General features: G+C 40.3%; 1 protein-coding gene across 1 annotated transcript in view; it reads left to right on the top strand.

Annotated features, from left to right (window-relative positions):
* The first annotated feature begins 4,111 nt into the window (after positions 1–4,111).
* LOC109882572 (B-cell lymphoma/leukemia 11B) overlaps positions 4,112–15,090 on the top strand; it is a 57,980-nt gene continuing 47,001 nt past the window's right edge. The window contains exon 1 of the mRNA XM_031836829.1: positions 4,112–5,061. Coding sequence (XP_031692689.1) covers positions 4,998–5,061 — 64 coding nt within the window. The 5' untranslated portion in view covers positions 4,112–4,997. The remainder of the gene's footprint in view (positions 5,062–15,090) is intronic.

Raw genomic sequence — 15,090 nt, 5'->3', positions numbered from 1 at the left:
CCTTAACGCCCTTAGCTTTACAGTCATTTCCCATTCCCTGTGTTGAATGCCCTCCAGTGTTTCAGTTACTTTACTCTCATGGTCTTTCCCTAACACAGTACTCTCACAGCGCTGACACGCCAAACTTGTCTCCTCAGAAGCAACACTTTGGACTTAAAAACTTTCCTGAGTCCACAAGCAGTATGTTGTGGTGTCTTGGCCCGATGCTACCGGGCTATAACTGTCTTTGCCCCGAGCCAACAGCGATCCGCCATCATGGAGCTATACTGATGTTTTATTGAGGAACCCAAGGGGTAAGGATCAGGGAACTGGGACTCAGGGAGCCGGAGGGATCATGGTAAGAGTGTGTAACTTCTCTCTCTGTTTCTCTGCTTCTCTGTTTCTCTGTTTCTCTCTCTCTCTTTTTCTTGCTCTCTCTCTCTATTTCTCTCTCTCTCTCTCTCTCTCTCTCTCTCTCGCTCTCTATACTGTGTGTGTGTGTATATATATATATATATATATATATATATAAAATATATATATATATATATACAGTGCATTTGGAAAGTATTCAGACCCCTCAACTTTTTCCACATTTTGTTACTTTATAGCCTTATTCTAAAATGGATTCAATGTTTTTGACATTGACAAAGCAAAAACTGTTTTTTAGAACATTTTGCAAATGTATAAAAATAAATGAAATATCACATTTATATAATTATTCAGACACTTTACTCAGTACTTTGTTAAGCACCTTTGCCAGCGATTACAGCCTTGAGTCTTCTTGGGTATATGACGCTACAAGCTTGGCACACCTGTATTTGGGGAGTTTCTCCTATTCTTCTCTGCAGATCCTCTCTCAGGTTGGATGGGGAGCGTCGCTACACAGCTATTTTCAGGTCTCTCGAGAGTTGATTGATCGGGTTCAAGTCCGGGCTCTGGCTGGGCCACTCAAGGACATTCAGTGACTTGTCCCAAAGCCAATCCTGCGGTATCTTGGCTGTGTGCTTAGGGTCGTTGTCCTGATGGAAAGTGAACCTTCGCCCCAGTCTGAGGTCCTGAGCGCTCTGGAGCAGGTTTTCATCAAGGATCTCTCTGTACTTTGCTCTGTTGATCTTTCCCTCGATCCTGACTCGTGTCCCAGTCCCTGCTGCTGAAAAACATCACCACAGCATGATGCTGCCACCACCATGCTTCACCGTAGGGATGGTGGAAGGTTTCCTCCAGGTGTGACGCATGGCATGTAGTTCAAAGAGTTCAATCTTGATTTCATCAGACCAGAGAGTCTTGTTTCTCTTGGTCTGAGAGTCCTTTAGAGAGTCCTTTTGGCAAACTCCAAGTGGGCTGTCATGTGCCTTTTGCTGGAGCTCTGTAAGAGTGACCATCCGGTTCTTGGTCACCTCCCTGACCAAGGCCCTTCTCCCCCGATTGCTCAGTTTGGCCAGGCAGATAGTCTGTGAAGAGTCTTGGTGGTTACAAATAAGAATATGAATTTGTTCTTAACTGGCTTGCCTTGTTAAATAAAGGTTCAATAAAAACAATAAAAAATCAAATTAAAAGATTGATGGAGGCCACTGTCTTCTTGGGGACTTTCAATGCTGCATATTTGGAACCCTTCCCCAGATCTGTGCCTCGACACAATCCTGTCTTGGAATTCTACGGAAAATTCCTTTGACCTTGTGGCTTGGATTTTGTTCTGACATGCACTGTCAACTATGGGACCTTATATAGACAGGTGTGTGCCTTTCCAAATCATGTCCAATCAATTGAATTTACTACAGGTGGACTCCTGGATGATTAATCTTAAGGCTGATCAACGGAGACAGGATGCACCTGAGCTCAATTTCAAGTCTCATAGCAAAGGGTCTGAATACTGATGTAAATACGGTGTTTCTGTTTTTATTTGTAATGAATGTACAAAACAATTCTAAAAACCTGTTTTCACTTTGTCAGTATGTGTTATTGTGTGTAGATTTATGATTTTTTAAAAAGTATTTAATCAATTTTAGAATAAGTCTGTAACGTAAAAAATATTGAACATTTCAAGGGACCTGAATAGTTTCCGACTGAACCGAATGCACTGTATATACATATGTTTCTCTCTCTATGTCGCTCTCTCTCTTTCAATCTGTCTGTCTCTTTCTCTCAGTCACTGTCTATCCATTTAAATCTAAAGATCCTTTATTGGCATGATGTGTTGATACATAATGCCAAAGCACAAGTCACATTATAAAAAAGAGTAACAATGATTAACAATAGAAAATAAATAGGTTATGGAATTCAGCAGAATTATCAAGTAACAATGTTAATGGACTAGATCAAATAATAATAGCAATATAAACGGTTAAACAGAGAATTAATTGTAAATGAGAATCTGCTCTTAATTTGCCCTGCCTGTTAAAATATACAAACGTATATATAGATACCAGTCACTCTGCGTACAATGCCCTCTTGTCAAAACGCTCTGCTTGTTGACAACACACATAGATTACCTATTCGATTTCCGTACACCGTTTCTACGTTAGGGTCTTCTGAGGTTATGTTGATTTGAGACAGAGCTGATATGACATTTCATTTATATAAATAATGACTGTCCCGGACATCCCATAGGCCTGGCCTCAAGCAATCAGACTTCTAATGCTCTTAAAATGTACTTTCATGTAATATTCATCGCAGCCTATAATAAATGTTGTATGCCATTGCCTTGGTTGGAAATTGTGTCCACATGAAGTTCAATTTAATTTGATCATACTTAATTTGATCATACTTAATTTGATCATACTTAATTTGATCATACTACATTTTGCAGTCACTAAAATGTCCTCATTCGTATGTGAACAATATAGCAATTAGTGTGCTGTAGTACTTACATGATACTTCATTAGATTAAAGATGCTCCTCTTTTACACTAATTGGGGCGTGACTGGACAGACAAAGGTGAGGTCCTAGGAAATCTACATGTATGAAGCATTAATGTATTTATCTAAAATAATGTTACAAACAGTCTGGAATCATTGGAATGTGGTGTTAACCTTTATACACTATGTCTCTCAAGTGGGTCATTCAGTTTCATCATTCAATCTATGATGACCAGAGAGCATTACACTTTAATGTTATTGAAGGTGGTTTTTTTTCTCTCAATGAGGCCATAGTACTTGACTGACCTGATCATCCTGTCCAAATAGGAATGATTTAAATTGGTATAGAAATCCCTATTATGGCAAATTAAGTGGCATTTTTAAAGGAGAAAATTATGTGAGGAAATGTGACAGTTGAGAGGTCAACTGTTCTGAGACTCGCTAATAATGTACATATTGTACAATGAAACCCAATAAAGTGACACACAGCCACAGGGGAACGTTAGAGGAGGCTAACATCGTCATGCCAACAGAGGGTACTGTTGCTTCACAACAAGGTTGAGATGAATATGTAGAACACAGACAAACACAGGGGAGATTTCCCTTTTGGCATACCTGTGCAGTATGTCTGTCTATTGTTATACATGTCACAATGGACTGCTTTCCCATAAATTGTTATTGTTTAAAATGTGAAATGTTTGCTACCTCAATTAATTCAATAATAATTATAGGCCAACATGTCTGAGAGTGTCTAATGCACAAAATTAAAATATACTGTCCTCATAACAATTGGTTCTTTTTTATTATGCATTATTGCATTAATGCCTCATTTAATTATAGCCTAATGTTCTTTTTGGCACAGCATTTTTTATGTAGGCCTCCGTGTCTTATTTGACATATTAGCAAAATGATAAACAACTGAAACACTGCATTAGTAATAAACATAATCTTTAAGAAAAATTGCTATAGCATTTACGCAAAGCGAATGTCGGTAGCCTATTGAATGTAGAATCAAATCTAATTTGGACCAAATCACTTCTACGCTTACCCCAAAACCCCAGTCTTCAAATTACTCAGGCTCAAAGTAGCCTTATTTTAAAGCTTTTTCAAAATCCACCTTGAAATCTGTTACATGATATGCCATCATCTCATTGTGAAAGCGATTTGGAACGGGTTGTCTGCGCTACATGCACACACGGTTTGCGTTGGTTTCCTCGCGCTGTGTCCATTTGATTCCTTACCGCACGCGCCAAACGCGCGCACTCCAGGTAAGCCAATGGGCACGCGAGTCACCGCTAGTCGCCCCCACTGCCCCCAAGTCCCACTAATGTCTCTCTCAGCGTGGACGCAACGTCACGTCCGCACTTGAACTTGAATTCTTATCCCATTGTACAGAGGCAACCCCAGCCACACACACACGAAGGGGTCCTCCCAAAGCAACAAGACGGAAACACTGGACCTCCGCTGTTTGGAATGAGAGAAAGAGGAGGTGTTTGGCTGTAACTGGCTGTTGTCTCCGTCTCCCCCTCAACTCCTAGAGCGTAGAGTTCCATGCCATTCCGTTCACCGTTGCCAAGACGCGCGCCGCGAGGACTGAATGGGGCCAAAGCTCACATCACGTAAATGAGTAGCTAATTTGTTATAATTATTTAAGAACATATCAGAGGAGAAGAAGAGGTGACAGTTGAATCGAATATTGACCCATCGGTCGAAGAGTGGCATGCACCGTAGGCTACTCCAGTTGTCAACGCGCTGCAGAAGAGGGCACCTCGTCGGAATTTAAATGATCGTTATTCTCTGCAATTATTACAATATCCATTGCTGTATTAACAAAACATAACCTTCCAGAAATATTTGCATGCACCTGCATGTTTCTGTTGTGTCCTAAAGCTTCCTTTGGCAATTCCAGGTGTTGCGTTTAGGGTGAGTGATTCTGCGATAAGAGAACTGGACAATTGACCAACGGTTTTTACCCGCCTTTCAACAACCACAATAAAAACACACTAGGCTCATTTTCACTTGCAGTAGCTTTGTGTAAATCGTCTGAATTGGAAGCAATTTGAAAAAAGTTACCGGGCACCAGACCAGCGGAGGATCATCACGGAGCAAGCCAACCCCAAGCGCAGGTCTCCGGGCGATGCCAGAGTAGATGCAGGGGCAATGTCCCGTCGCAAGCAGGGGAACCCACAGCACCTACCACTGTCGCAAAGAGAAACAATACGACGTGAGTATGATCACCTTATAGATCAATTGTTAATAGCCTAAATATGTGAATTTAGCATATTATATACCAGATTAAATTACCATTACCACGCGCAATTATTAGGATGAATTTAGGCCTACATGTTTACGGTGTGATACTGGAGCAAGCAAGATACATTTTAAACACGTATCTTATTCTATAGCATAGCTATTTATGTTTAATGCAAACCACTTTTTTTTTATCTTTGCAAGAGGGGTGGAATGGTCTGATTTTTGTTCTTTGCAAGAACCTGAAAAATCAAAAGTCCAGAAAAACTTTATTTGTAAGAACCTACTGATGTCCTGAAAAAAAATCGAGCGTGCATTCATGGTTATAACCAGCCTTTCTAGGTTATTGTTTCGGGCGTATTCAACCAATAATTAATTCACATTTAAACCAAAATAATTGTGCAACAAAATACATACTATTTTATTTCACAATTTACAATTCCAAATGTAAAGATAATGTATTTATTCATTCTAATAGCCTATTGTTGAATCGTACATGTCTGTCCCTGTGGCTAAATGTCAAGTGGCTATTAGGCATTGTGTTATTGAAATTAATTAACCAAAAATTGCACTTGTGTTTTAAAGTACTATTTGTTGAGAAGAGATGTGACACTCATAGACTACTGTGTGCGAAGATAAACAACAATCCATCCTGGTTGCTTGGAAACCTTTCAAAAAAGATTCAATTAGACTTTAGTTGTGCATTACGCCATATCTCTCACACACACACACACACACACACACACACACACACACACACACACACACACACACACACACACACACACACACACACACACACACACACACACACACACACACACACACACACACACACACACACACACACACCAATACTTAGAAGACATCAATAATTCCTTGATCAGTCCGTGAAATGTATATTCCTGATGTCCCTGAAACCCTTTATTATCTAAGTTAGCCCATTCAATCATGCATTTTGAGAATTATATTGCCTATACCCTTTTCTGCTAGACGAAAACGATGTATTTATGTCAGCGTGACATTCAGGTGAATATTGATTATATAATTATTCTATGCAGTCTAATCGTTTCTTTCTTTTGGCCGGAGATGCTGCAGTTGTTGCGGGTATTATCGGCATATTGTGCATTATAGACCTGCACTTTATTAGCGAAAAGCCATGTCTGGATACCAAGTTATTGGGAGAGAAGAAGAGCATGTGGATCAAGGTTGTGAATAGTTAGTTGATGTTCAGCCGTCTGGTAGGCCTATAATAACTTATATTGGAAAAGGACGGGGTATCTAAAGTACCACCAACGTCACCAAAATGCTTGAAAACGATTCGCTTCTTGTCGTGGATTCCAGGCTGGTGGATTCGGGTAGGCAGGCCTTCATTTAATGCCGTAATCATCAGTAGTTAATCGAAGTGAATTTCCTAGGCCCGAACCGATATGTTATAGATTACATCTGATTGAAGATTGTTGTGGGCATATGAGTAAAATACGTCACATAATCACATTTTAAATCAGTTAAATAAATCCAGACTTTTCCCAGCGCTCTCTCCCGTTCTTAAATCCAATTTCATAGTGGCCTAATCTAGCTAATTCATAACAGAGGTTTATGATGTAATCTTTGGATAAATCTGTTTTGTGTTGAGCGGGGTTAGGTACATTATGTCCTACCCAACACTATTTAACATGTAGAATAATCATTTACTCTGCAGCCTTTTTACTGGATTTATCCCCAATTTATTAGACCTTTAAATCTTCTTTTTATTCTATCATGACTTTTTAATCTTTCAGTATTTTAACCCTCAACCCCAGATATCAATACCAAGTATATATATATATATATTTTTAAAGCAAGTATAATCATAACAGCTTGAATAATTAAATTGAAATAATTTATTTTGAACCAAAATAATTTTGCATGTCACATAGGCTGTTTCAATTTTCACCCCAAGACAAAGAAAGACCTAACATTCTCAGTGTAGATCCTGTTACCTTCAGTTGTGGTCTAACCTTGCGTGCTGACGTGACTTATAATATTGTTGTAGCCTAGGCATGCATCCTATATGCGAGATGCTCTGCAGTGGTTGGATCCCTGCTTGCTGCAGCTGGGACTGGATTTCCACTGTCGGCTATCAGACAGCAGCAGCCATTGGTTGTCAATAGGCCTGAGTAATCAAATTCAAGTGCTGTCATTCTCTCTTCATAGCAGGTGAGAGGAGTCTAACATGATAGCAGTTAAATCAGCAACCTGGTCAGTTGCTGCAGGACGAGGACATGAGTTTTGTATTACAGTTGTTTTCATCAGGTGTCGTTCACAGCAATCCCCTTCCCCATGTATGCATATAATGTGCTCATGAGTAGAACTGAAATAGGTACAGGCCCATTGCCTGCGCCCACTGTAAGTGCTATTAGATTGCATATATTACTGAAAGGACGGGAGATGTAACAGGTTTGTAAGAGATGCTACATCTGCATTGTAGGGTTAGCAGCAGGAAAGGGTGTTGTTTTCTGTCTCACAAATCACCCGTTTTTCAGTTGAAGAATCGGTGAGGATGATGGACAGGTGAGCCCGAGGCAGGTCTGTGTTTAAGTTCATCAACAGCCCTCGGGATGCAGCTCGTAACATCACACAGGGCTCAGGGGACATTCCACCCCTATAATAACTCCTACACACCTATGGCTCATTTGCTTACAGAGCTACGGAACGAACCGTGTGTTCAAATATTTCAAAAAGTTTGAAAATGCTTCTTCAACGACAACCTATCTATAGCGAATATCTGAAACTGTGAGTGTGTGTGTGTGTGTTTGCATGTGGGCGTGTATGTATTTATGACTGGGAAGCACAGAACAGTTACTGACATAACGCTAAGCCAGAGGATTTAAACGATTCAACTTTAACGTGAAATACAATGCATATATTCTATGAAAGAAATGTAATTAGACTATAAACTAGGAAAGAGAGAAAGACAGAGAGGGAGAGAACAAGAGAAAGCGAATGTAGAATTTGTATGTGTCCATCTGCCCATCTGTCCCTAATTCTGTCCACCTGTGTCTGCGTGTGTACATATGCATTGCGTGTGTACATATGCATTGCGTGTGTACATATGCATTGCGTGTGTACATATGCATTGCGTGTGTGTAGCCGTGTGTGCGTGAGGTTTTGTGTGTTTGCATGTGTCCATGCCTGTATTTACAGTATAGGCCCTGCAAATGAATTAAGCCAAATACACGTAGTGTGCTCATATGTGTGTAAACCGATACTGGGCGAGCTGCCTTGTATCATGCCATAACCCCCAGGTTAGCCCTGGAGGCAATACACCCATCTGGGAGGGAGAGGAGGGAGAGAGGGAAGGGGAGAGGGATGGAGGTGCGTATAAGGAGGGAGGGAGGGAGGGGGGGAGAGGAGAGGGACGGAGGTGCGTATAAGGAGGGAGGGAGAGGAGGGAGAGAGGGAAGGGGAGAGGGATGGAGGTGCGTATAAGGAGGGAGGGAGGTGCGTATAAGGAGGGAGGGAGAGGAGAGGAGTGAGGGAGGGAGGGAGGGAGGGAGGATGAGACCAGAGGCTAAAGGACAGTGTTGGGGAGTAGTTCAACTAGTAAGTCAAGTACATTTTACAGTAGCTTGGTGGTAGTTGAACTAAATTGAAATCTTGGTAGTGTTACCTGTGGTTAATTACTTTTTTGTAGCGTTGTAGCTAACTACTGGAACTACAAACTACTTTTTTTTGCAAAAAGAGTATAAAATGTAGCTTTGAGCAGCTATGAACGGGGTTCACAGGGTGACAGAAAGGACACGATCAGTTGGATTACAAAGCAAGCACTCTATCATGTAGGAACTATTTTCCGTTATGTGCCATAACTGAAAGCATTACCACGTTTTTCTCTCAATGCCATGGTTGACGCAAGTGTAGTTTAGTCTAGTGTTCTAGGCTGGTTACCTTGAATGCCTTAGGTAATCATTCTTAAATTCTCAGGCTCACGAGTGACGCAGCGGTCTAAGGCACTGCATCTCAGTGCTAGAGGCATCACTACAGTACCTGGTTCAAATCCAGGCTGTATCACATCCCGCCGTGAATGGGAGTTCCATAAGGCGGCGCACAATTGACCCAGCATCGTCTGGATTTGGCCGGAGTAGGCTGTCATTGTAAATAAGAATTTGTTCTTAACTGACTTGCCTAGTTAAATATAGGTAAAATATTTTTATATTTTTTAAAGTCATTACTTAATGTATTGTCAATTTGACTAATGGTTTATGTTAAGATAAGTTACATATTTTCTGTGTTATTCTAACAATATTTCACATATAATTTAAATCTAACATTCTTTTGCTCAAGACAAAGTCCACTTGACCAATAGTTATTGATCTAGTATCTTTGGGTGCCACTGGTGCCAATGACATCTATAGTACCACCAACTGGTCTGGTGCCAATGACATCTATAGTACCACCAACTGGTCTGGTGCCAATGACATCTATAGTACCACCAACTGGTCTGGTGCCAATGACATCTATAGTACCACCAACTGGTCTGGTGCCAATGACATCTATAGTGCCACCAACTGGTCTGGTGCCAATGACATCTATAGTACCACCAACTAGTCTGGTGCCAATGACATCTATAGTACCACCAACTGGTCTGGTGCCAATGACATCTATAGTGCCACCAACTAGTCTGGTGCCAATGACATCTATAGTACCACCAACTAGTCTGGTGCCAATGACATCTATAGTACCACCAACTGGTCTGGTGCCAATGACATCTATAGTACCACCAACTGGTCTGGTGCCAATGACATCTATAGTGCCACCAACTGGTCTGGTGCCAATGACATCTATAGTGCCACCAACTAGTCTGGTGCCAATGACATCTATAGTGCCACCAACTGGTCTGGTGCCAATGACATCTATAGTACCACCAACTAGTCTGGTGCCAATGACATCTATAGTACCACCAACTAGTCTGGTGCCAATGACATCTATAGTGCCACCAACTAGTCTGGTGCCAATGACATCTATAGTGCCACCAACTGGTCTGGAGCCAATGACATCTATAGTGCCACCAACTAGTCTGGTGCCAATGACATCTATAGTGCCACCAACTGGTCTGGTGCCAATGACATCTATAGTACCACCAACTGGTCTGGTGCCAATGACATCTATAGTACCACCAACTGGTCTGGTGCCAATGACATCTATAGTGCCACCAACTGGTCTGGTGCCAATGACATCTATAGTGCCACCAACTGGTCTGGTGCCAATGACATCTATAGTACCACCAACTAGTCTGGTGCCAATGACATCTATAGTGCCACCAACTAGTCTGGTGCCAATGACATCTATAGTGCCACCAACTGGTCTGGTGCCAATGACATCTATAGTACCACCAACTGGTCTGGTGCCAATGACATCTATAGTACCACCAACTGGTCTGGTGCCAATGACATCTATAGTACCACCAACTGGTCTGGTGCCAATGACATCTATAGTGCCACCAACTGGTCTGGTGCCAATGACATCTATAGTGCCACCAACTAGTCTGGTGCCAATGACATCTATAGTGCCACCAACTGGTCTGGAGCCAATGACATCTATAGTGCCACCAACTAGTCTGGTGCCAATGACATCTATCGTGCCACCAACTGGTCTGGTGCAGCCATCTAAAGTTGCATTGACTTTATATTCACAAAGATTCTAAGGATATATACATAAGGTTTACATACCAAGTTTCATGGCCCCATGTCCATGGGTTCAGTTCTTAAAAAGCCCTGGTGTGATATAGTGCCACCTAGTGGTGTAGCGTGGTCGACGTTGAATTCAGCAACTAATCATTCTCAAATCATTGACTAATTCATTGAGTTCATATATACCAAATCTGGAATCAATCTGATTTATGATTCATGAGAAGATTTTTCCTGTATTTTTTTTTAGCACTAGTACATGTGCTAACGTACATCTATAGGTACAGAGCGGACATATTTGAATGCAACAACAATTTTTTTCTATCAAAACCATTAAAGACTGATGTAACGAGTCTTAATCCCAAATCTGGAGTGAATCTGACGTTATGATTCACGAGGAGAAGATGATTACAGATGATTTTGACCATTAGCATTACATTATACAAAGAATGAGTTGTTAAAAAGCCAATGAGTCCCACCCTATCGTCAGCGCGTTTTGGACTTATAACCCCTTTTAAACATTGTGTACAGACTGTGTAGTACCACTGGCTTCGTCTATTCCATCTGCATCCGTAGATACCAAGCATTATCCTGTGTGATTAACGGGGGCTGAGCTACAGCGGTGTTTGTAAGACAAGGGCAGAAGAGGCCCGGAGCCGGGTCTTTTATACAACAAATGTCTGTAGAGTCCCAATGGTTTGAGCTACAAACTAATAAAAGCTATATATGAAACGCTGAGACTACACCAGCTACACAAGAGTCGTAAGAAGGTAAGGGCTTAACAGGACATAGTGTCTATAATACTGTAATAAGCTCGCATAATTTCACAGAGTTGCTGTCACAAACTCCACACAGTTGTCACTGACTAGTTGGATATTAATTTCCCAGTGAGTAAACCATTTCTGTACTTACAGCATCCATGTAAATACATGTTTTATCCGGTTCCTGCTTTTGCAGACAGACCTGATAAATACATCTGGACTTCCAAAGCGCAAACCTGGTAAAAAATGGTTGATTTGATTTACTTTTGTCAGTAAAACTCATGAATGGAACTGTTTATGTCAAGTAGTTTTGTCTTCTACTTGTATTCCTAAAAAATAACATGGCAAAACACATCATTGTGAACCTAAAAATAAGGGCTGGACATCTCAGGACCGATAAAGTTAAAATGTTCCTTGTTTTTTGAGATAACAATACCACATTCAATGAGGTTGATCTTAGGGACGTCCATGACAGCAATGATAGCGAACGGATGATAGTGATGACGTCCTTGATAGTGATGATAGCGACGGATGATAGTGATGACGTCCATGATAGCGATGATAGCGACGGATGATAGTGATAACGTCCACGATAGTGATGATAGCGACGGATGATAGTGATGACGTCCATGATAGCGATGATAGCGACGGATGATAGCGATGACGTCCATGATAGTGATGATAGCGACGGATGATAGTGATGACGTCCATGATAGTGATGATAGCGACGGATGATAGTGATGACGTCCATGATAGTGATGATAGCGAACGGATGATAGTGATGACGTCCATGATGGCGATGATAGCGACTGATGATAGTGAGGACGTCCATGATAGTGATGATAGCGACGGATGATAGTGATGATAGTAGTATTTCAGATTTAGATTGGATACTATATTTTCCTTCAGGTTAGCTTTAGAGTAGCTTACTTTCCTATAATTTGAAGTAATTGGTAGTTAGATACACTATATTGATAGTAATTGGTAGTTTGGTTCACTATATTGATAGTAATTGGTAGTTCGGTACACTATATTGATAGTAATTGGTAGTTTGGTACACTATATTGATAGTAATTGGTAGTTTGGTACACTATATTGATAATAATTGGTAGTTTGGTACACTATATTGATAGTAATTGGTAGTTTGGTACACTATATTGATAGTAATTGGTAGTTTGGTACACTTTACTGATAGGAATTGGAAGTTTGGTACACTATATTGATAGTAATTGGTAGTTTGGTACACTATACTGATAGTAATTGGAAGTTTGGTACACTATATTGATAGTAATTGGTAGTTTGGTACACTATATTGATAGTAATTGGTAGTTTGGTACACTATATTGATAGTAATTGGTAGTTTAGTTCACTATATTGATAGTAATTGGTAGTTCGGTACACTATATTGATAGTAATTGGTAGTTTGGTACACTATATTGATAGTAATTGGTAGTTTGGTACACTATATTGATAATAATTGGTAGTTTGGTACACTATATTGATAGTAATTGGTAGTTTGGTACACTATATTGATAGTAATTGGTAGTTTGGTACACTATATTGATAGTAATTGGTAGTTTGGTACACTTTACTGATAGGAATTGGAAGTTTGGTACACTATATTGATAGTAATTGGTAGTTTGGTACACTATACTGATAGTAATTGGAAGTTTGGTACACTATATTGATAGTAATTGGTAGTTTGGTACACTATATTGATAGTAATTGGTAGTTTGGTACACTATATTAATAGTAATTGGTAGTTTGGTACACTATATTGATAGTAATTGGTAGTTTGGTACACTATATTAATAGTAATTGGTAGTTTGGTACACTATATTGATAGTAATTGATAGTTTGGTACACTATATTGATAGTAATTGATAGTTTGGTACACTATATTGATTGAGTGGCTTCCCCAACACTGCTAAAGGAAGATTTTTTATTTATTTATTTTTTATTTTACCTTTATTTAACCAGGTAGGCAAGTTGAGAAGAAGTTCTCATTTACAATTGCGACCTGGCCAAGATAAAGCAAAGCAGTTCGACAGATACAACGACACAGAGTTACACATGGAGTAAAACAAACATACAGTCAATAATACAGTATAAACAAGTCTAAATACGATGTGAGCAAATGAGGTGAGAATGGAGGTAAAGGCAAAAAAGGCCATGGTGGCAAAGTAAATACAATATAGCAAGTAAAACACTGGAATGGTAGTTTTGCAATGGAAGAATGTGCAAAGTAAAAATAAAAATAATGGGGTGCAAAGGAGCAAAATAAATAAATAAATAAAAATTAAATACAGTTGGGAAAGAGGTAGTTGTTTGGGCTAAATTATAGGTGGGCTATGTACAGGTGCAGTAATCTGTGAGCTGCTCTGACAGTTGGTGCTTAAAGCTAGTGAGGGAGATAAGTGTTTCCAGTTTCAGAGATTTTTGTAGTTCGTTCCAGTCATCGCTGAGATCTTGGTTGAAGACAGCAGAGGTGTATTTAGAGGGGAAGTTGGTTAGGATGATATCTATGAGGGTGCTCGTGTTTAAGGCTTTGGGGAGGTACCTGGTAGGTTCATTGATAATTTGTGTGAGATTGAGGGCATCAAGTTTAGATTGTAGGATGGCTGGGGTGTTAAGCATGTTCCAGTTTAGGTCGCCTAGCAGCACGAACTCTGAAGATAGATGGGGGGCAATCAGTTCACATATGGTGTCCAGAGCACAGCTGGGGGCAGAGGGTGGTCTATAGCAGGTGGCAACGGTGAGAGACTTGTTTTTAGAGAGGTGGATTTTTAAAAGTAGAAGTTCAAATTGTTTGGGTACAGACCTGGATAGTAGGACAGAGCTCTGCAGACTATCTTTGCAGTAGATTGTAACACAGATTAGCAGTTCTATCTTGTCTGAAAATGTTGTAGTTTGGAATTAAAATTTCTGAATTTTTGGTGGTCTTCCTAAGCCAGGATTCAGACACAGCTAGAACATCCGGGTTGGCAGAGTGGCAAGATGTTAGGTCGAAGAAGGCGTAAACTAAACTGCCAGTTTAATTGAGTCAACGAGATATCTTGACTGTACATATTGATGTCTGTTTGAAGACTTGCTCAACCAAGCTAGTTAGCCTGCAGCTATGGTTCTACAGGTCATGTTGGGAAGAAGAGAAGAGAACCAGAATATCAGCATATTTCTGGACGTTCTGACTTGCTGTAAATGCTGAGTGTACTTTCTCTCTCTCGTTGTCTTTGTCTTTGTCTCTGACTTTGTCTTTCTCTCTCTCTCTCTCTCTCTCTCTCTCTGTGTCTCTCTCTCTCTCTGTGTCTCTCTCTCTCTCTGTCTCTCTCTCTCTCTCTCTCTCTCTCTCTCTCTCTCTCTCTCTCTCTCTCTCTCTCAGACCTGCACATCCACATAGACAGGTGTGTAGTGTACTGTACATTAATTACTACAACTAATTTCTACAGAGACATAAACTGTAAGAATCCCAAAGTGTACAAAACATTAGGAACACCTTCCTAATATTGAGGCGCACCCCCTTTTGCACTCAGAACAGCCTGAATTTGTCGGACCATGGATTCTACAAGGTGTCCAAAG

The sequence above is a fragment of the Oncorhynchus kisutch genome, linkage group LG12 (genome assembly GCF_002021735.2).
Source record: "Oncorhynchus kisutch isolate 150728-3 linkage group LG12, Okis_V2, whole genome shotgun sequence".
NCBI classification, from domain to species: Eukaryota; Metazoa; Chordata; class Actinopteri; order Salmoniformes; family Salmonidae; genus Oncorhynchus; species Oncorhynchus kisutch.
Note: the sequence above shows the minus strand (reverse complement) of the source record. Positions and strands in the feature narration are given on the sequence as shown.